The following is a 22,966-nucleotide window of genomic DNA, read 5'->3' on the forward strand; positions in this document are numbered from 1 at the left end:
GTGTACATTGACAGAATCATGTATGTATTCTCAACTTACATGCTTACAATCACGTGTACAATGACAGAATCATGTTTGTATTCTCAACTTGCATGCTTACAGTCACGTGTACAATGACAGAATCATGTTTGTATTTTCAACTTACATAATAATTTCATCAAAGAACAGCTACACTTGGTATTGGTATTGCAAACGACATAGACACATAATGAATGAACCTATATGTGTGAACCTCCCTCTGTCACGAAATAGCAGATGTAAGATTGGTGTAAATACTTTCATTGTGTCCATTTGAATACTGTTAAATGCGTTGGCTCAACTAAATGAAGCGGATGTAAAATATAACCCAGTTCTCCATGTGTTCGCCAAGAATGTTGACAACAACCGAGGTGTTCAGATACACGTCACAGGGGTGCATCTTCAAGTTACATTGTCTCCAGGTCAAGTGTAGGCTGTTTTAGGTCTGTATGTTGTTGGCGTCACTTGTGTCTTTGTGTGTGTTTGCATCCAGTAAGATGTGCGTCCATGTGTATGCATCCAGTAAGATGTGCGTCCACGTGTATGCATCCAGTCAGATGTGTGTGTATGCATCCAGTAAGATGTCCGTCCGCGTGTATGCATCCAGTAAGATGTGCGTCCACGTGTATACATCCAGTAAGATGTGCGTCCACGTGTATGCATCCAGTCAGATGTGTGTGTATGCATCCAGTAAGATGTCCGTCCGCGTGTATGCATCCAGTTAGATGTGTGTCCACGTGTATGCATTCAGTCAGATGTGTGTGTATGCATCCAGTAAGATGTCCGTCCACGTGTATGCATCCAGTAAGATGTGTGTGTATGCATCCAGTAAAATGCGCGTGTATGCAACCAGTCAGATGTGTGTGTATGTATCCAGTAAAATGTGTGTCCACCTGTATGCAACCAGTCAGATGTGTGTGTATGTATCCAGTAAAATGTGTGTCCACGTGTATGCATCCAGTCATATGTGCGTCCACGTGTATGCATCCAGTCAGATGTGTGTGTATGCATCCAGTAAGATGTGTGTCCACGTGTATGCATCCAGTAAGATGTGTGTGTATGCATCCAGTACGATGTCCGTCCACGTGTATGCATCCAGTAAGATGTTTGTGTATGCATCCAGTAAAATGCGCGTGTATGCATCCAGTAAGATGTCCGTCCACGTGTATGCATCCAGTAAGATGTGCGTCCACCTGTTTGCATCCAGTCAGATGTGTGTGTATGTATCCAGTAAAATGTGTGTCCACGTGTATGCATCCAGTCAGATGTGTGTGTATACATCCAGTAAAATGCGCGTGTATGCATCCAGTAAGATGTGCATGTATGCATCCAGTAAAATGCGCGTGTATGCATCCAGTAGGATGTGCGTCCACGTGTATGCATCCAGTAAGATGTGTGTATGCATCCAGTCAGATGTGTGTGTATGCATCTAGTAAGATGTCCGTCCGCGTGTATGCATCCAGTCAGATGTGTGTGTATGCATCCAGTAAGATGTGCGTCCACCTGTATGCATCCAATCAGACGTGCGTGTATGCATCCAGTAAAATACGCGTGTGTGCATCCAGTTAGATGTGCGTCCACGTGTATGCATCCAGTCAGATGGGTGTGTATGCGTTCAGCTAGAAGTACGTTATGCATCCAGTCAGATGTGCGTGTGTGTATGCATCCAGTCAGATGTGCGTGTCAGATGGGTGTGTATGCGTTCACCTAGAAGTACGTTATGCATCCGGTCAGATCTGCGTGTGTGTATGCATGCAGTCAGATGTGCGTGTGTGTATGCATCCAGTAAAATGTGTGTGTATGCATCCAGTCAGATGGACGTGTATGCATTCAGCTAGAAATACGTGTATGCATCCAGTCAGATGTGCGTGTGTGTGTATGCATAAAGTTAGATGTGTGTGTATGCAAATTAAAAAATGTCGTATTATGACATCGTTTCAACATGAGTGCGATTCAAAATCTCAAACCACACACCCCAGTAAAAGGATATTTATACATATCTTGAAAATCGAAGTAGTCACTTTTGAAGCCTTCACGAACTTATGAAATGTTTGTGATATTGCATAAGGCAAAGTTCTCTCCTTGCTTTGACACAGCAATGAAGTGATGTGACAGGTGTATATGAAGATGGGTGAGCGAGATAGTATTTCCGTGTGTATGTTCGTCTCCTGGGGACCCCAAGGTCGTTCCACCTGCGCAGACCCTGGATCCGAAGACTGTCGTGTTGACTGTCGAAATGACGGAACAAGAAACTGCTGATTCTGCGGTTCTTTAGAAAACGAGTGTAAATTTCATATTGAGCATATAATTATATGTTATAAAAGTCATGTTTGTTTTTTAAATGCACATCATGCTGATATCAAAACACTAATTTAAAAGATGAAAAGGAAATATGAAGGTGTGTTGAGCTATGGTGAAAAGGTTTGGTGTTTTTAACTTGCCATGTTTCACAGTTATTAAAATATTAAAAAAGGAAATTGTATACCAAATAAGGTATTTGTCATTACATTCAATGACATACGGCGAGGAAATTCGCTGGGAATTCCAACATATTGGTTGTGTCATTCACACTGGCGGAAGGAAAATGCTATTGGATAATCGATGTAAGTATTCTTCCCCTACATTACCCGATTGGTCAGTATTTCAAAAGCAACTCGGTGATTGGTTGATAGCGCTGTGCTGTTCACGTAAAATCCACGACAATGTTTTACAGAATGAATACACAGTCAGTGGTACATGCTTGCACAGGTGTAATGCTGGCGCCATCATCACTGCAGCTGTGATACAGGTGCCAGGTAACACGGGTAAGTGACATTAAGGGTGACCTCCGTTAACATCAATACTGCGTGTCAGTATAATCCTACATGTTCCTGGTTACCGGCTTGAGAATGTGAAGCTTATAACGGTGGGATTGATGTTATCAGTCATAATTATAACTCTATTCAGGTGTCTTAGGCATTTGCAAAACGACTGTATCCTTTTCTTGCGATGGAAATTAGTTGCAGCCTGTTTAACTTGGTAGGGATAGTCACAAGACCAACCTCAGTATATATATGACATCTAGTCTAATCTAGACTTGCGAATACGCACCCCGAACCGTATCTTGGACGTCGTTTAACTCGACTCCCCGTGTAAAAAGATAATCAATAAATAAGAAGTAAACGTGAAATAAAATCCGGATTAATCAATATTCTCACTATATTAAGCACACAACTGAATAAAAATGGTTTAAGCGAATGATCAATCTCTTGACAGAATAAAACAAATAATAGCGACAAAATAAAAGTTTCCATAATCATAAGAAATTTCTGCTAAAGCAGAGTGGGTTGTGCGATTCCGAATATGACATGAGCATGGGTGTATGAATAGCTATCAAACAGTGATGATATACCAGATGTTCGCGAAAAGGTGAGCGTATCCTGCCCCAATGATAGCAACCGTCACATAAACATCCCAAGGCAAGTCAATTGTTCACCTGAAAAACACACGTGAACATATGGAACAAGTCAAAACAGGGAATTGCATGGGACATATTTTGGTCACTGATGCTTCAAATTTGGAATTATCTCCCACATGTCCACCATAAAACTTTTTGAAAACTTTACTGAGGCCTTGAATGTCGATAACCTTGATCAAATAACTTTGGAGCAAGAGTCTCATGGCGCTTTGAAATCGTCACAGAAAGAACATGCCCAATTGTACCTCAAAAGATGTGAAATGCCGACACCAAAGGTCGCGTTTCCAAACCACAGCTCGGTTTTTTTCACTGGACACAGTATTCTCGTGTTTTACATACATCAAGTGTTGTGGGTGCTCAAACATCATCGTCAGCGGTTTATAAGAAATACGATTTGTTATCAATTTAAGAACAATAAACGTAGCTCATGTTTACAAATCAAAGGAATCGCTAGTCATAAGCATACGCTTCTCAGCTAAGATTTGATATGAAATTAATATATATTTTGATTACCTACATATTAAAATACTGACCATTAGATTAAATGGTTCTTGTCAAGCAAGTTGCGCACTTTTGACATATTTTTTCTCTTTATCTTTATTGGTTATATGGCGTTATTTAGACCACTTGCATATTAAGTACGTGATTTGAATTTGATGAAGTACGTGACGAAAAGAGCATACAAACTTATGTAAACCATACTTGTATAGTTCGGTCGTATTTAATTCTGTTTGCAATGATTGAATAAATGGAAATGCAAGTCTTTAAGAAGTATTCCAAAAATACCTGTACGTATCAACAGTAAGTATAACGTGGAAAATTCCAGATGATATGATTACATATTTATATCAAAATTAACGTTTACGTTGTTCATCACCAAATGCATGTAAATATACACGTTAAAAGTACTCATAACATCATAGTATATATACTTAAGACTACATGGTACTAAAGACTATTGATGCTACTTTGAATGCATAATTTCATTGTTTTTAAATCGAAATTTCGAGAAAACAATTGAAATTTCAAGAAAATAGAAGTTACGACAAAACAATCGAAATAAGGAGAAAGAAAAGTCGTAACTTCTAAATAAAATTAAATAATTGAAACAAGAAACTTGTTGAAATAACGAGAAAATAATTGAAAATACAGGGAAAAAGGCGTAATTTCGATATATACTGATGGAAACGAATAAGGGAACAATTAAAAAATATAGGGAAATTAGCTTTAATGTCAGTACATTTGAAATAACACGCATACAAATTCAACACGTCAGAATTCAGTGAAATGTGTTTCTAACGCACATTTGGTAGAGAAGGATGGGAACCCATGATAGCATATCATTTCACTGTGTCTAAACGTCTTCCCTTATTCATTTCCAACAGTATATCTACAGTAGACTACGGTCATAACGAACTCGAGGGGACCACTAATTTTAGTTCGTAATAACCGTAGTTCGTTATATGCATACATACAGCATATGTACAACAAATGGTCGGGACTAAAAATAAGTTCGTTATATCCGTCAGTTCGTTATAAGCGTGTTCGTTATAAACGTAGTTTACTGTATTTAAATAATCGACACAACGAGAACTACTAGAAATTATGCTACCAAAGTGGCACCATTAGGCTTTCGTAATAATGCATCAGGATAACTATGAAATAAACACAGGTGATTGACAGGTCCTGGCGTATGTCGTTACCGATTAACCTAAAGAAATTGTGTATGGACCACACTAAACTCTCTTCATATTCAGCAGAAAGAAATGTATAGATACCATAATGTGTGTCTTATCATATGTATATCATCAGTTTATTGATATCAAACGTATCAACATTGTCATTTAAGGCTGTCATTTCAGAAATGAATTTTTTATCCTTCGTATATGAGGGCAGATAAGTATGTTTCTCATAGTGGTGAAGGCGTCGACCGAATATCAAACTAGGGTTATGGTTAATAGTTATTATGTCAAGACTGTTTATTTCGGATTTGGGGTAGCCCAGTAGCTAATGCGTTGGCTTGTCACGTATAACTCTCGGCTTCGTTTCCACCCATGGAAGATGTCCGCGCTTGTTGTTCCGGCTAACAGTAACTTTTGTCCAGCTTTCTCCCGGCTACCTGGGTACAGTTTATCAGAGGCCACATGGTCTCTGAGTTTATGTGAGGTCTAAAATAATATTGTCTCTGGTTCTACTGAATATGTTATCGTGTTTTAAAATAATTATATGAATTATGAAAGAATAACTGATAGATGGGCTTATAAGCTAAAATAGACGCGTCGGCCGTTTATGTTGGAAACAGACTGAAGAACCCACAACAGGCTTGCTTGAAAAATCGCTTACAGTATTGTCCGAAGCGCCAGTAAAAGTATATGAAGAATTATAGTCGTCGTGTTGGTTGATGTCCTAGCAGTGACTCAAATACGGCTACCACGTACATACAAAAGGCTTAATGCTCTAATCAGTAGAATGCCATCCTGTCCTCAATAAGGGTTATCTCCCCTTATGAACGTACGCTTACTGGATATATAAGTCAAGCGTTAAAAATGCATCAATTTTACCTCTGATTCAGTTTGGTCTCCCTGGTCCGTAAGTTCCTAAGACAACGTTCGACTTATCCGCGTGTTGGACACATCCGAAAACAGATTCTAAACGTCATCTCCAACAGCAACAGCTGCGGATACGTCATACTTCGTTTTAGGTGATTTCTGACAACTTCTTTTTTTGAAAGTGTAGAAACATGACCCACTACTTTCATTTGTCATTTTCGACACAAAATATGTTCGAGACAACCGACCTTTTACACATAATATTCGACAGATTCTAAGTTAAATAATGATAATTATTTAAAGGAATTCCCGGAGAAGGAAAATTACTTCGACACCCTCGATAACTCGATACGTCAGTGTTTGGCGTTCAAGGAGTTGTGTATGAATGTGTACTGGACTATAAATCAACACGAATAAACAACGAAACAACGCTTAACAAACAGTACACGTGTATAAATAAACACGCCTTCATTGTATTCAAATATGAATTCATGAAATCTTCAACAATCCGAGTCGTCCACTACTTTGAAAAAAAGTACTGTTACGTTTTTCATGAAATTCAAGAAAATGTATTTATTTATAACCATCTGTTTCCTTCCTCTCATCAACCCACGGTGTTTTCTGTACAGAATGAGTGAGTCAATACAAGTCTGGTTCGGCAATGTCCCGGCAATTATATAGCGGTTCTGTATAGTATCGATTTTGTATTGTGCAGACTGTATAGCGATTTGGCCAAGTACAGAATGTATAGCGATTCTGTATAATACAGATTTTAGACTGAGGGGCAAAAGAAAGGATACGGAGTTTGTTTTTTATGTAAATAAAAAAGGAAAGAACTGTAGTTAATTGTGACTATGTCTATGACTATGACCCCTACCATGTCTCATATGTAAGTTTGAGCCGAAAAAAAGGAATTTTTTTTATTTTTAAAGATAAGATTTCTAAGATACCCATCAGCAGTTGTGTATTATGCGAATAGTTTTTGGTTTTATTTTTAGATGTTTTAAATCAAATTATGTTCTATAATATTTATACCAAGTAGAAGTATTCTGTGAATTCTGACGACTAATCGCCAGCACAGTTCATACGACGTCGCTAACATTACATACATATTTAATTATGATCATGAAAAAATTAAACTAAGAGGTAAAAATTATTTTGTTGTTAGTTTATTATACCTATTTTATGTTGTACCGATTCTGGCGATTCTGAATGGTACAGATTCTATACCGATTCTATATGGTAGATTATATAACGATTCCTTATAATGCCTATAGTACTATTATTCTATATAGTACCAATGCTGGGCAGTATTGCCCAGAGCTCATATATGCTGACAAATATTTAGACACGAGTTTTGGTTATTATTGTAAAACACCATTAATGTCTTGAAAATGACTGACTGAATATCAAGCCATATTACTTTTTTTCTAAACCAGTATTCTCTTAAGTGCTTTTCCCCTCTACTCTTACATAAATTCACAAGTGTACTATTCAAATGAAGACAATAACATAAATAGGCAGGGAGAAGGTTTATTAAAGGGGCACTGATCTAACGCAATTCCCCGGGACTGGTTGTTGCCTTGTTATTGTTTTTTCCCAGTGAGTACCCGGGTGTATAGCAGAAATCTAGACTAGTTCGCGACCTCTGCTGTGCCATTCGTAAGCGCATTAGTCACTTTTATGGATACCGGTAGTAATAAGGGCGTATGGTCACATTGATCAACAAAATGAAACACAGTTTTCGAGATAATAAGGAAATGTAGGTATCTTTGTGGGTAGCATCGGTAATGGTGACGAAGTTTTGATAAGTCACTTGCTTGGTAATTTTGCGATTTTCGTTTACACTATTTTGACTTGCAACAGAAAGTAAATATTTCACCTGAGCATTCCTTTTTTATAGCGTGTATATTTTTTTACTGTCAAAATGTGTAACATATTTATTAAAAGTCTAAATATTCAGTTATTTTACAAAGTGACTGAAAAACATTTCCATCTGTATTATTATGATAACGAATTCCAAACATTTTGATGTTTAATGTCATCACCAAGAGACTGAAAATGTTACGTTGAAAAGTACATTTCTATGTTGTTTGGCTTCTAATCCTACATAATAATCTGTTGTGATGTTTGTAGGCTCATTTGATCGTCTTAATCAATCTGAACAGATTTTTTAGTCAAAATGACTGAAATATTTACACATTTTATAAATTGCCTGAGAGAATCACATTTTACCAATTGACGGAAATATAAACACGCTTACAAAGGAAAAGACCTGTGAAAACAACGTCTATCGCGCATTGAAAAATTTCCCAACCAAGACGTAGAGAAACAAGAACGAATCGTTTCAAATGAAGGAAAACAAAATGCAAATACCATAATTACAACCTACCAAATTTATGTGTATAAATTTTAGGCAGGTTCCTTGTTCGAGGAATGTATCCGTGAATATCCACACAACGGAATAAAATCCCACTCGTCTGCAGCTATACAAAGAAACTTATTCGATGTCACGTGTCTCTGTAACAATCAAATATTCTAAAAGATATATATCGTTTCGGGATATTATAACCCGTGTTCGTTTCTCAACTGATCACTTGGATTGTTTCAGGTGTTTCACCTAGGTGTCAAGTCTCAAGGGTCGGCTGAGAAAGGCCACGTGACAACTATTTTCATAACGTCCACGGTTCCTAAAAAATCCATTGAGTGATAGATAACAATGATCAATCAATCAACGTATTATTAGTTAACCCTTTGAACAAAGTATGTTGTTTTAACATCGGCACTTCACGCCATGATAAGAGTGTATTCCCTTTGTTTTAGTAAACCTAGACATGTAAACACTCACTTTTGACGTATCCACTGTGCAATATAACAGTGATTAATCAATCAACGTATTTTCTGTTAATCCTTTGATGACTAGGAACGATCCGTTGATTTACAAAAAAAAGTAAATCAACTGATCATTCATCTCTTGCTGGGCTGCCACGTGCATATTACATAAACACACATTTCACCTCACTTCAAACCTGGATTTAGACTGAATAATTACCCCAGACACAACAAATGCCAAATGGGAACCTTTGTCAGGTAATCTAAGTGGTGCTACCACTAATTGTACCTGTAATACATTCATTAACTGAGCATCAAGTGCATGACGACAAATACACAAGTGTAGGGTTATACGAGAAAACGTGCATGACAACAAGGGAGTAGTAATCGTATTATCGACGCACTCCGAAATCCGAAAATGCTTTCACTGCATGGATACTTTTTCTTAGTATCAAACTATGACCATCTGGGGTATTTCCAAATGACGACTTCCGATGAGCTCTGCCGTTCTTTTTGTCTGTTTGTTTAGGCTCAAAAAGTTAATTAACATGCGCCCTTTGTCGAAATCTTTATAGATCACAGTTCACCAATCAGTGTTTATGCAAAAATGCGTAAAACAAATATTGCCTCCAGCCTCCAAGTTTATTTAGCTGTCCTTGCAGACGGTAGCCCAGTCTCTGGTCACGCTCAGTTTCGTTGCGTATCATCCGGGTACTCGCGGGGGAAAAAACAATAACAAAGGCAACAACCAGTCCGGGGAATTGCGTTAGATCAGTGCCCCTTTAAACCTGTACCAGAAAACCACCATTAATTATGTAGTAGAACGTGTATGCTATAGCACTTCCCTCGAAACCGGAATATTTAAAGTTGTAAAGAGAATTAACATTTTCAAACACGAAATATTTCCGCAATCTTTTTACCTTGACCGTCGTTCTAAACTTATATGCACCCAACAGCTTTCAAACTTGCAATCCCCTTGGCAAGTCCCGTGATTCCTAAAGGGGCCAGAGCGCCCAACACAACCCAGTTTCACTGTTGGCGGTACCCGACCTTGGCGCCACGAGATGTACAAGGTAACGTGTATTCACGGTCATATGTGTGTAGTGTGCCCGTGACGAACACCTGGCGTCAGTACACCCATCAAATAGACACCCAATACGTGTATATTCACAACTACATGCATCCGGTAATAAATGTCATGCTTGATTACGTGGTTGGGTGATAATGATACTTTGTCTTGTACAAATACACGAGTAAATGTGACAAACAGAATGTTATAAACAGCTGTGTGATAACAGACAGAGGCCAAATACGGGGTAATAGACAGCAATAAGCTAGGAGGTCGTGAAAGCAGCCCTCGTGTGTTTCGGTAACATTATCATTGCGACAGGAACGAGTTCGGGGTCAAACCGATTGTTTAGATAGCTCTATCTCAAAAGGTGATATGTTTCGTACTATATTGTATGAATATTTATAGGACAATTAAAGGATTTTGTTTAGTTATATATTTTGAGTAAGAAACTTAGGTAAGCGTGTGAAATGTCAACCCTGTTGTGATGCTGCACCTATTGTTTAGATAATACAATGTTATTAATCTGTGACTTCATGAACACTTGTTAACGTCATATCGTAATGTTATCAATCTGTGACTTCAGGAACATTTGTTAACGTCATATCGTAATGTTATCAATCTGTGACTTCATGAACATTTGTTAACGTCATATCGTAATGTTATCAATCTGTGACTTCATGAACACTTGTTAACGTCATATTGTAATGTTATCAATCTGTGACTTCTTTAACATTTGTTAACGTCATATCGTGATGTTATCAAATCTGTGACTTCATGAACACTTGTTAACGTCATATCGTGATGTTATCAATCTGTGACTTCATGAACACTTGTTAACTTCATATCGTAATGTTATCAATCTGTGACTTCATGAACACTTGTTAACGACATATCGTAATGTTATCAATCTGTGACTTCATGAACATTTGTTAACGTTATATTGTAATGTTATCAATCTGTGACTTCTTTAACATTTGTTAACGTCATATCGTAATGTTATCAATCTGTGACTTCATGAACACTTGTTATCGTCATATCGTGATGTTATCAAATCTGTGACTTCATGAACACTTGTTAAGGTCAACCCTGTTGTGATGCTGCACCTATTGTTTAGATAATACAATGTTATCAATCTGTGACTTCATGAACACGTGTTAACGTCATATCGTAATTGTATCAATCTGGGACTTATTGAACACTTGCTAACGTCATATTGTAATGTTATCAATCTGTGACTTCATTAACATTTGTTAACGTCATATCGTAATGTTATCAATCTGTGACTTCAGGAACACTTGTTCACGTCATATCGTAATGTTATCAAATATGTGACTTCATGAACACTTGCTAACGTCATATCGTAATGTTATCAATCTGGGACTTCATGAACACTTGCTAACGCCATATCGTAATTGTATCAATCTGGGACTTCATTAACACTTGTTAACGCCATATCGTAATTGTATCAATCTGGGACTTATTGAACATTTGTCAACGTCATAGCGTAATGTTATCAATCTGGGACTTCATGAACATTTGTTAACGTCATATCGTAATGTTATCAATCTGTGACTTCATGAACATTTGTCAACGTCATATCGTAATGTTATCAATCTGCGACTTCATTAACACTTGTTAACGTCATATCGTAATTGTATCAATCTGGGACTTATTGAACATTTGTTAACGTCATATCGTAATGTTATCAATCTGTGACTTCATGAACACTTGTTAACGTCATATCGTAATGTTATCAATCTGGGACTTCATGAACATTTGTTAACGTCACATCGTAATGTTATCAAATCTGTGACTTCATGAACACTTGTTAACGTCATATCGTAATGTTATCAATCTGTGACTTCAGGAACATTTGTTAACGTCATATCATAATGTTATCAATCTGGGACTCCTTGAACATTTGTTAACGTCATATTGTAATGTTATCAATCTGTGACTTCAGGAACATTTGTTAACGTCATATCGTAATGTTATCAATCTGTGACTTCATGAACACTTGTTATCGTCATATCGTGATGTTATCAAATCTGTGACTTCATGAACACTTGTTAACGTCATATCGTAATGTTATCAATCTGTGACTTCATGAACATTTGTTAACGTCATATCGTAATGTTATCAATCTGTGACTTCATGAACACTTCTTAACGACATATTGTAATGCTATCAATCTGTGACTTCATGAACACTTCTTAACGTCATATCGTAATGTTATCAAATATGTGACTTCATGAACATTTGATAACGTCATATTGTAATGTTATCAATCTGTGACTTCATTAATATTTGTTAACGTCATATCGTAATGTTATCAATCTGTGACTTCATGAACACTTGTTAACGTCATATCGTAATGTTATCAAATATGTGACTTCATGAACACTTGCTAACGTCATATCGTAATGTTATCAATCTGCGACTTCATTAACACTTGTTAACGTCATATCGTAATTGTATCAATCTGGGACTTCATTAACACTTGTTAACGCCATATCGTAATTGTATCAATCTGGGACTCCATGAACATTTGTCAACGTCATATCGTAATGTTATCAATCTGTGACTTCATTAACATTTGTTAACGTCATATCGTAATGTTATCAATCTGTGACTTCATGAACACTTGTTAACGTCATACCGTAATGTTATCAATCTGTGACTTCATGAAGACTTGTTAACGTCTTATCGTAATGTTATCAATCTGGGACTTCATGAACACTTGTTAACGTCATATCGTAATGTCATGAATATTGAAGCAATGTGACTTCATATCTGACCAATCAGATTTGAGATTCGCTGAAATGCAGATGTGCAAATATCGGTATAAGTGATTGTTCTCGGTTTCTGAATACTTTATTCACAGTAGCGTCTATACAAGGCTGAATTGTTATACTTATTGATATGATAGTGACCTTATATTAGGCGCAGCTCTGCAATACATTGCTATAAGTGTTCTGTAAAGAATGAAAGAATATAACAAATCATAAGTAATGCATTGATTTGTGCGTTGTGTTTGTATACCAGGGAGAGAGAGAGAGAGAATGAGAGAGCGAGAGAGAATCGTAATGATCTTTTGAGAGTATTATTGACAAATATATGACAAATATGTGACGAAACTGAAATGAGAGATTGATATTTGAAATGAAAAATATATCAATAGAAAAGTTAAGTTGACATTAAAAGAAATACTTACAAGTGTCGTGTCCACATCTCCAACACTAGACAACCCATAAACAACACATTTGCAGCTATCAATGATACCATAGTACATCACGTGACACCAGTCACCGACAGCAACAATCAATAGTCCACCTGACGGAGCACTGCCAAATAAGGCAGATCCTGGTTGCCTTACAAGGGCATCCATGGAGAGGTTCGGATGGTGTAGACCAGACCGTACGGCGTGGATGTACGGACAGACCCGATGTTGTGATCACAAACCCATTTATGGAAATATCAGCTGGGTAAATAGCTCACTATGGGATAAGACATGTCTCGATTATGACCCAGTTTAAATGCCCCAACCTTATATGGCTATGCACCGCCAGAACGTATTTCATGCACATCGACGTATAATTTCACGAACATGAATGCGTAGTCTGCAAAACGGGACTTTCACACAGTCAACACATATGGCTTCCCGTGTACACCAAGGTACGTCCGTTTAAACTCTTGCATCTACAGTTAACAAAACTATAAGTTCAGATTAGATCCACATTCCTGAAAAACAGATCGAGTCCGGTTGGAGGTAGATTTGTAGAGTTGTTGGGGGTAGATTTTGGGGAGGTGGACTGTTTTGATTAAACGTAAAAAAATTTTAAAAAGTATGCTGTCGTGGACTGAGTAATATATATATATATATATATATATATATATATTTGGAGAGGTTCATATTATTGATATATACGCAATTGTAAGAAGTATCCTAATTTTTAAAATTTACTTCTTAATTGCATCTAGTTATCTTGGAAAGATTGTGTAGACGTGTAAATGAAAGTTATAAATTGCATTGAAATGAACGGGGTTAGTTTAATTAAAAAACTAATGACATTATTGTGTTTACAGTTTATGAATTCCATACTTCATGTAGTCGTGATCAGAAAGATTAGAGATTTCATGTGATATTTATATGTCACCAAGGACAAGTTTAAACTGCAGTTGTATTGAACAACTTTAAGATGTCAAAGGTCAGGTAAAATTCCCATGGGAATACGTGTTTTAAAGTTCAAATTAACCATCGCAAATTGACGTCATGTAACGTCATAATTATTATCATATTGCAAAAGAACACATTGAGAGACATAAAAAAACCCTGTTACGTTAATATAACCAAGGCTACCAAAAGTTGCACTTGTTGAAACACTTCCATCCCAAGCAACTATAAGGGGGGTAACTCTTGAGTTCTTGTCGAGCACATACAGTGCATCGGCAGGGTTGACGTATCACAACTTCGAAGCGTACGTACAATCTACGATATTTTACTCTCTTCTTAACAAAAAAGAATCGATAATATATATTTTAAATCACAACACAGACGAGGAACACTGACGATGATGAATTATAATTACCTCTTTGTGAAACAAGCATATTTATAAATGTATCCATCGTGCATATGATAAAGTGTATTAAACACAGACACAACACTGCCACCCCACGAGAAAGAACGAAATACATTGCTATGACCCCACCACAGAGCAAGCACACGACATGCAGAAACATGAAAGCTCACACAACGTCCGACAACAAACCTGTATGGCCTTCCGCAGCTCAAACATAAGAGAAGACATCGTCAATGTTGCGATAAGAAAGAAATATCACCAAAAAGATGATGCTCTCAGTTCAATAAAACACTGGTCCTAATAAGGCTTTGGTTAATCGCTGACAAATAAATACATCACAGTTGTACACAATTGTATCGTCGCTCAACCCAAAAAGAAATATTAGCATAATATTTTCGGGTTATTTTATATATATTTGTCCAATCTGCCAACAGGGGGCGCTGGCATAGCCGGGCTTGACGGAAATAGCCGAACATGAGATTGATATTTGTCTTGAGGTAGACCATTTAATTCGACCGATTCCACACATTGAAAAATACTATTTTTTACAATTTATTTCGTTCCGCTGCAATTTCCGAGTGTTGTTCATACGTTTTTATTTCATAGATAAAAATAAGAGGCAACAGTTCGCAAAGGAGAAAATGGGTTAAACTATTTTTTTAGTTCGATAATGATAAATAACAAAAATATATAAAGCTACCCCCTCTACCTACAATGAATTATGAGAAACAAAAGTCTCGTATATGCTCTGATGACACAACATAGAAAACTAACTCTCACGGAAATCGAAATAACGAAAATTCTCTTTTATCACGAAAATCAAGTTTTCATGTTTCCTCTACCTTCATTCTGCCTTCTACTATCAAACTGACACTTTCCTTTTAAACATTAATTGATAATAAACACTATTTACTGCAAAATACACGCAAAATGAAGGACATATTTCGTCATAATCCTTTTGTCACAGCTCTCCTTGAATGCGCAGTATGTGTGTTGATGGTGAGATTATGTACTATGCCATATGATATGTGCACACCGTTCAAAATATCGGCCAGCGCTGTACTTATCAATTAAATTACCATGTATTAATATAATACACATATTAAATTTGCTTCGAAAGCCGACAGCGTAATATGCATAACAAGCTGCACTGAACAAAAGCCGGTTCGGGCGGTGTCTTATCACGTGATCAGGTAACTGGCACAAGGGGAATCCCCTGTCAAGAGCCGCGGGACACTGAGCATGCGCGGAGATAGGATGTGAGTCAGCAAATGTTCATAGTTATTTATAACGTATTACAAATTACACGTGGAATGCCGTCATCCTTGAACACTGTGTACAGTGTCTCATCATCAGATTTCATTCTGACCTGATTCCAAGAGCTTAGTAGTCATGGTAACATTGATTATCAGAATGTGCTGCACGTGCCTATTACACCGATGTCTATGTTTACAAACAAGCAGGTTACCATAGATACAAAGAAATACACATATCAACAAACAGAATACCATGTCTTGCTTAGTATGACCGTCACAACAATAATACTGACAAGAGATCATGCAGTAGAGATCATCACAACCATGAAATAAACAAGAGATCATATGGCACACATACCATACCAGTATACCATGTTTTTAAAGACGATCACAACAAACCTAAACGGGCACATGAAAAAAACACATTTTGTAGGACTTCATAATAATTCACACATAACATGCACAACTGATAGAGGATAGTGTACGTTATATATAAACTACCTGAAATAAAGGAATAACGGTTAAACCTAATCCTGGTTCACTAAATAATCAATATCACAAATCTACTTTTAAAACGACACAGTAAAGCCATGCGGGCAAGACCTATAACTAGACATTTAGGTTTTGTCTGGTGGTATTCGACAATAAATATGAAACATCGAACTGCACATTGTCAAACACAAAATCAACTATAAATCAGAACGGATGTTAGTAGATGGTGATATGTAAAAATATTACCTCGCCATCCTGCCTTTAGTAAAGGTATCCACCTAATGCTGTAGGGTATCTACTGTCGGGGACGGGGCGTCAATATAACGTGCATTAGTCATCCGATCCCTGTGTGTCATGCTAAATTTCCCTAAACATTGCCCAGAGCGGGACTGTCAACAATGACGGAATCACAATACACGTGGCTCGTTGTTATCCCAGGAATTGGGATATCTGAATTTGAAAATTACTCACTCTTTCCTTCAGCATTTGGGATTGAAGATGCATGAGTTAATATTATTATTACCCTGCCGCGGTGTAGCGGACGACCCCCTTTTACCTGCGCTATGACTAATTCATTCATGACTCTTAGTCACTTCGGCCATCATGACATTGACAAGCCGGCCGCTAAATACAAACATGCCCGCCACAGCGATGAAAAAGCTAGTTTCAATTTCCCTTAATAAATCAAGATCGTGTTTCGTTGTGATTCGAAAGAGATGACCGTCGGTTAAAAGATACGAAATTCTTTGCATACAATTTTCAAACATTTGGGGTGTATTTACTATTATTCAGGTACGAATACGTGACCTAGATTGTGACGTCATATCGCCAGTTTGGTCACGTGGGGTATGGCTCTGTTACTGAAAATAGCGACGTGTTCCCCGAGTATAAAACCGCAGGCCGCGTCGTTTGGTGTTTAGATTGAACCCATATCCTCGTCCTGTTGTCCATGTCAGCTGTATTTTACTAACTTCTCTCAATCTTTATTTCCCCCAAAGCAACTGGACAGGATTTACTGTGCTAATTGTAGACGTTTAACGCCAGCGAATGTTCTAGACAATCACAGGTGAGTGTTGTTTATGCATGGCACGTGATTTAACGTAGGCGGCTTGACACGACTGCAGCAGGAATGCCACTGACGAAATAGTAAAGTTACTCGATAACCTTTAAATTTAATTAAATCTGCTTCAAATGTAGTTGACATGGAATGGCTTTCGATAAGGGCATCCACGCCATGGCTATAAGTCCTCGATCTACATTGAATGCTATCGAAGCGAGTAAAATTGGATTGCGAAATACTACAACTGAGCACGATATCCCGGTTGTTTTGACTACCATTGCTTAGTGTATGAAATTGTTAGCCGTTATACACAAATTGGTACCCCAGTTGTAAAGTCTGACTACACGGTGTTCATCGTTTATTGATGTTGCAATAACATATTGTATAATACAATGTTATACGGTGGCGAAACATGTTCATTCAAACATCGTGGTATGTCGACGTCAGCACGTTTGATTGCGCAACTCGCTACCCTGTCACCAAGGCATGGGACCCCTGTACTAATCCCACTCCCAGTTATTGGACCGCGTATGCTCAGGGAGGGGCACTTGTCAGACCACCGTCACGTGCTGTGGGGTCGGGGTCAGCATGAATGAATCCCCCCGACACACACACATATACACACACACACATCAATACTTTGATTCATTGTTGGTTAACGCTGCGATATTATCGACTGTGTTCAACTTGTAATGTTGTACACTTTGGAGTTTTTTTGACAGATATGTTTTTTGTTTTTTTGTTAAGTCTTAAATATCATGGTTCATGAACTCATTCAAAGTCCATTGTATTTTTTACGATTACTTTTTTATCAAAATAGTTGTTCTTACTCCTTCTCTCAGATATTGGGCGGTCGGGTAGCCTAGTGGTTTAAGCGTTCGCTCGTCTCGCCGAAGACCCTGGATCGATTCCCGACATGGGTACAATGTGTGAAGCCCATTTCTGGTGTCCCCCGCCGTGATATTGCTGGAATATTGCTACAAGCGGCGTAAAACCATACTCACTCACTCACTCACTCACTCAGATGTCGGGACAACATGGGAGGGGTGGGAATCTGACCCTAGGGTCCTGTTGAAAAAAACCCCGTTCTTACCCCACCATGCCGCTTGACCAATTTTTATTATATTTTTCTTTTAAATATGGAACCAATGGGTTAGTGTGAGTATTGTTTTTCGCTGCTTTCAGAATAATACAGTGATTTCACGGCTGAGGTCACTAGTACGGGGCTTTACACATTATTGTCCTAGTTGGGAGCAGAACCTAGGTCTTCGGCATAACGAGCGTATGCTTCCCCATTATTAGGCTCCTGACCGCCCTGCGCGGCTAGGTATCAAACATTAAATCGAGATTTCGGGCATTACTGTCTAGTTTTTCTGTCAACAGTTATGAGGGAAACATTGGCGTTTGAGCTGCTCACATCCATGATGAACGACGATTGGCGAGCTGATTCTCCCATTCCCTCAACCTCCCAGGACACCGTCGACTCCATCATCGGCTTCAGCAACGACGACCTGAGAGCGGACACCGGTGAAGTGACCATCGATCCCAGTTATGAAGAGACGTTACAGAGCTTATACAGTGAGGAGGATTCACAGTCAGACCCGTTGTGGAACCCGACCTCAACATCCACCGCCAGCTCAACAGTAGGGGGAGACAACTCTCTGGACTTCCTGTCTGATGACTGTTTCCTGGAAGCGTCAATGACTGATGTTGTCAAGGGGTCACTGAAGTCACGTATTCATGCAAAACGACTGGCATCTGGCCAAGAGGAGATCAGAGTGGACCTCAGTAGATCCATCTCTCACAAAGAACCGGTACGTTTCAATTAATACATGACCCTACAATATTACGTCCCAGGAATAATATCCGTAAAAAAAATCAGGTTCAGAGAAATAGGCAGCGGATTAGGCAATAAGGTTTTTTATTTTTGTTTTATTTTTTTTATTTTTTTGGTATGGCAATACCTTCAAAGAAATGTGAATAAAACTCACTATTCCTCCCTTGTGGTCCTGTGGAACAAGCACCCGGACATCAAGTGTCATCGAATTTTGGTAATTTAGGTAGGGCGACGTATGAATTAATTAAGTGATCAGTAAATCAACTATCATAATTCAATATTTCCCAAACAGATTTGTACTTATGACAAACATGTAATAATGATGCTGTGGCCTTAAAGACGTAGTGCAAATTGCCTCCAAATGTTCCTCACGCCTTGACCATTTCCTTTTGTCTGCGAGGAAGATGTCAACTCATCTTTGCTGACGTTTCCAACGTGCTCTGTCCAACTCTTCATCTCACAAACCGCTTCCATCAGCTTTAATCGCAGACGCCCACAGATGTTTCCAGCAAGTAGACTGTTTCCACAATGCCGCCATGTTTGTTTCAGCTGACAGGGGAAGACCTCCAGTTACACATGGAACGCAAGGAGAAGAACAGGGTGGCTGCGCAGAAGTGTCGCACCAAGAAACGGGAGCGTGCAGAGCATCTGGAACATGTAAGTAGATTTAGGTATTTTGTTGCTAGACTATGGCAAACGTTACTTACTAATGCGAGGAAATGAAATCATTGCTGTTGTATGGAAAATTGGGCCGAGTAGGAAATGTCTTTTTAAACTGTATTTATTAGAAAATTGGGCCATGGAGTAATGTTTTTTTAAGGATGCAATTAGTATTTAATTGGAAAATTGGGTCAAGGAGTAGGTGTTTTTTAGGCTGTATTTAGTATTATAAAAGCTATATTACACAATCTATGAATAATTGAGGCCGTATCAGACAAACTAGTGGGTGATGACATTATGAAAGTGGGGTACATTGTCACACAATCTTCACGGTGACACAATGGTGTGCCCTATCATCATTATGGTTGGTTCTGAGGCGCGGCATAGTGTATACTAGGGATACCAATCCTCATATTCCTACACAGCTGTTGAATTACTGAAAGTAGCTATAATAACCAGTATGGATCATGAATAACTTCCCATGTTCTGGTTAGACATATGCTAATGGTCAGGTGTATTTGTCCACAGGACATCACCCGCCTGGAGAACAAACAGGATCATCTGAAGGATGAGATTCAGCGCCTGCGGGACGAAAGGGAACACCTGGAAGAGGTCATCAACATCCACAGTGTCGTCTGCCCTAAGATCAGGAAGATCTCCGACTCCTAAGATCCTGAAGGTCAAGGTTGTGACTGTTTTTAGACAATGCCCGATCTTACGGTATATGGCGGTATGAACTATGGCTCAACTGGCAGCACGTCTGTGACGTCAGAAACTGCGCCTACGATCTACTCGTATCTACGATGGTAACATGGACGAGAGAAGATTGCTACTTCCGAAGAAAGGAATTTGATAGGGAGGTGTCTCTTCTGTGACAACTGGGGCATAGGCTGCTCCGCAATGGTTGCCACGAGAGGCACTGTCATGAACTAACATGGTGATTTTCACAAAGAACGCGTAGTCGTATTGTATTGATCTTATAATATGCATCCACTGTGTATTTGATAAGCCAGTATACAGTAGTGTAGCATGTGTTTAGAATATACCAAGTACCCATTAGTCTGAGGGGCATTATTACACTCGGCATCCATGACAATAGCATCTCTGTCATGTATGTGTCAGTTTTAAGGTTGTGTGCGTAGGGAAATCCGCAAACTCCACTGAAGGCGAAAATATGGATGCTGGATTAAAGACATAAAGTGTAGAAGTACAGGATTAAGGACAGGGATACTGGATAAAATGTACGGAGATATGAGGTAAAAATATATTGGATTATGGGCATATTGAGGTGTAGAAATACAAAATAAAAGACACTGGGAATGAGAATATTGTATGAAACGTAGGGACACTGGATTAAAAACATGGGAGTACTGAATTAATATATTGGATTATGGGCATATTGAGGTGTAGAAATACAAAATAAAAGACACTGGGAATGAGAATATTGTATGAAACGTAGGGACACTGGATTAAAAACATGGGAGTACTGAATTAATACTGAAATTTAGGTACCACGTGCAGGCGTACTTGATTAAAGATCCGGTGTGTGGAACTACTTGATTTCAAGTGTCAGGGGATTAAATGAATACTGGAGTAAGGGCGTGGCCTGTAGATATATTCGGTTAAGGTATAGAGTACTATGACTAAAGTCAAGTATAGGCGTAGTGCAGAAAATACAAAGGATGGACGTCATTAGGCAATGTACCCCTGATTGCATTTATTGCGAAATAATCCCATTCGGAAATATGATGTATGGATTCTTAGACCTACAAGATTTGTGTAACCCATTGTGTTAATTAGGAATGGTTAATGTATTATATCCATCTTTGATTGAGCTCTCAAATATTACTGACATGATACAACTGTGAAGGCTGATCTTCACGAACAAGTGGTGCCTTACAATGCAAGACGAAGGCTCTAATGTTGTGTTTTTTTGTAAAGTCTGTGTCAGCTGTAACCAAGACCTTAATCGTACATACTTGATCTGTGTAAAACTTGCCAACTTTTTTCGCCATCATCATATTTCCATTTAAAAATCGTATTTTTCTAACCTTTCAAACATTCGTCGGAATCTCTGGGTAATACTCCCTACACTGTAAGTGCCGACCCTGCTGCTGAGCTCGGAGACGGGGACGAGGGTGGAATGTCGCCATTACCCGACCCCCCACCCCTCGCCCCACCCCTCGCCCCACCCAGGCAGCTGAGAACGATACAGGGAATCAGTGTGTTTGAAGAACCGCGTGGTGCGTGTTGAACGTGACATGAATGACTCCATGGTTGTGGCGACGGTGTTAGAACTTGGAAGAGGAACAGGAAGAAGAATGGGCTTCAAATGACTATGAATGAGAGGCATGAGATCGACAATTGTTTTTATCTATTTATGAATGTATGTTATGATCGCTGAGCGTGTTGTCACGTAGATTGAATATGAACGGTGTTAACGGCGTGTTTATGTTGTTATATGTTTGTTTTTTAAATATAATTGTTTCTATTCCTATTTTGTCTGTTTTCGTGTGTTCATTTATATCAGATCGTCAACAATTCTGTTGTGAAGGAGCAACTATATGGATAAGCATATACAGTGTTGTTCATTCTCAATACGTAAAGCTAGGATAAGGCTAAGACACATACACCTTCAGTCCTACTGTGAATGGTACAGCTACTAAGACACATCTATCTTCAGTCCTTCTGTGAATGGTACAGATACTAAGACACATACACCTTCAGTCCTACTGTGAATGGTACAGCTACTAAGACACATCTATCTTCAGTCCTTCTGTGAATGGTACAGATACTCAGACACATACACCTTCAGTCCTTCTGTGAATGGTACAGATACTAAGACATATATATTCAGTCCTACTGTGAATGACACAGATACTAAAACACATACACCTTCAGTCCTACTGTGAATGACACAGATACTAAGACATATATCTTCAGTCCTACTGTGAATGGTACAGATACTAAGACACATCTATCTTCAGTCCTACTGTGAATGGTACAGATACTAAGACATATATCTTCAGTCCTACTGTGAATGGTACAGCTACTAAGACACATCTATCGTCAGTCCTACTGAGAATGACACAGATACTAAGACATATAGCTTCAGTCCTATTGTGAAGGGTACAGATACTAAGACATATCTTC

At 38.4% G+C, this 22,966-nt stretch overlaps 1 protein-coding gene across 2 annotated transcripts; it reads left to right on the forward strand.

Annotated features, from left to right (window-relative positions):
• The first annotated feature begins 9,849 nt into the window (after nt 1-9,849).
• LOC139442485 (activating transcription factor 3-like) lies at nt 9,850-21,721 on the forward strand. 2 transcript variants are annotated; one of them, XM_071223296.1, is made up of 4 exons: nt 9,850-9,929; nt 18,700-19,130; nt 19,703-19,810; nt 20,342-21,721. In XM_071223296.1, exons 2-4 carry the CDS (start codon nt 18,702-18,704, stop codon nt 20,480-20,482), a joined length of 678 nt encoding a protein of 225 aa, XP_071079397.1. In that variant the 5' UTR covers nt 9,850-9,929; nt 18,700-18,701; the 3' UTR covers nt 20,483-21,721. The 2 variants fall into 2 exon arrangements, with proteins under 2 accessions (XP_071079397.1, XP_071079396.1); XM_071223295.1 differs by lacking the exon at nt 9,850-9,929 and adding an exon at nt 17,114-17,322.
• Nucleotides 21,722-22,966: the final 1,245 nt, after the last annotated feature.

This window comes from Haliotis cracherodii, unplaced genomic scaffold (genome assembly GCF_022045235.1).
Source record: "Haliotis cracherodii isolate W230 unplaced genomic scaffold, xgHalCrac1.p SCAF_5, whole genome shotgun sequence".
Classification (NCBI taxonomy): Eukaryota; Metazoa; Mollusca; class Gastropoda; order Lepetellida; family Haliotidae; genus Haliotis; species Haliotis cracherodii.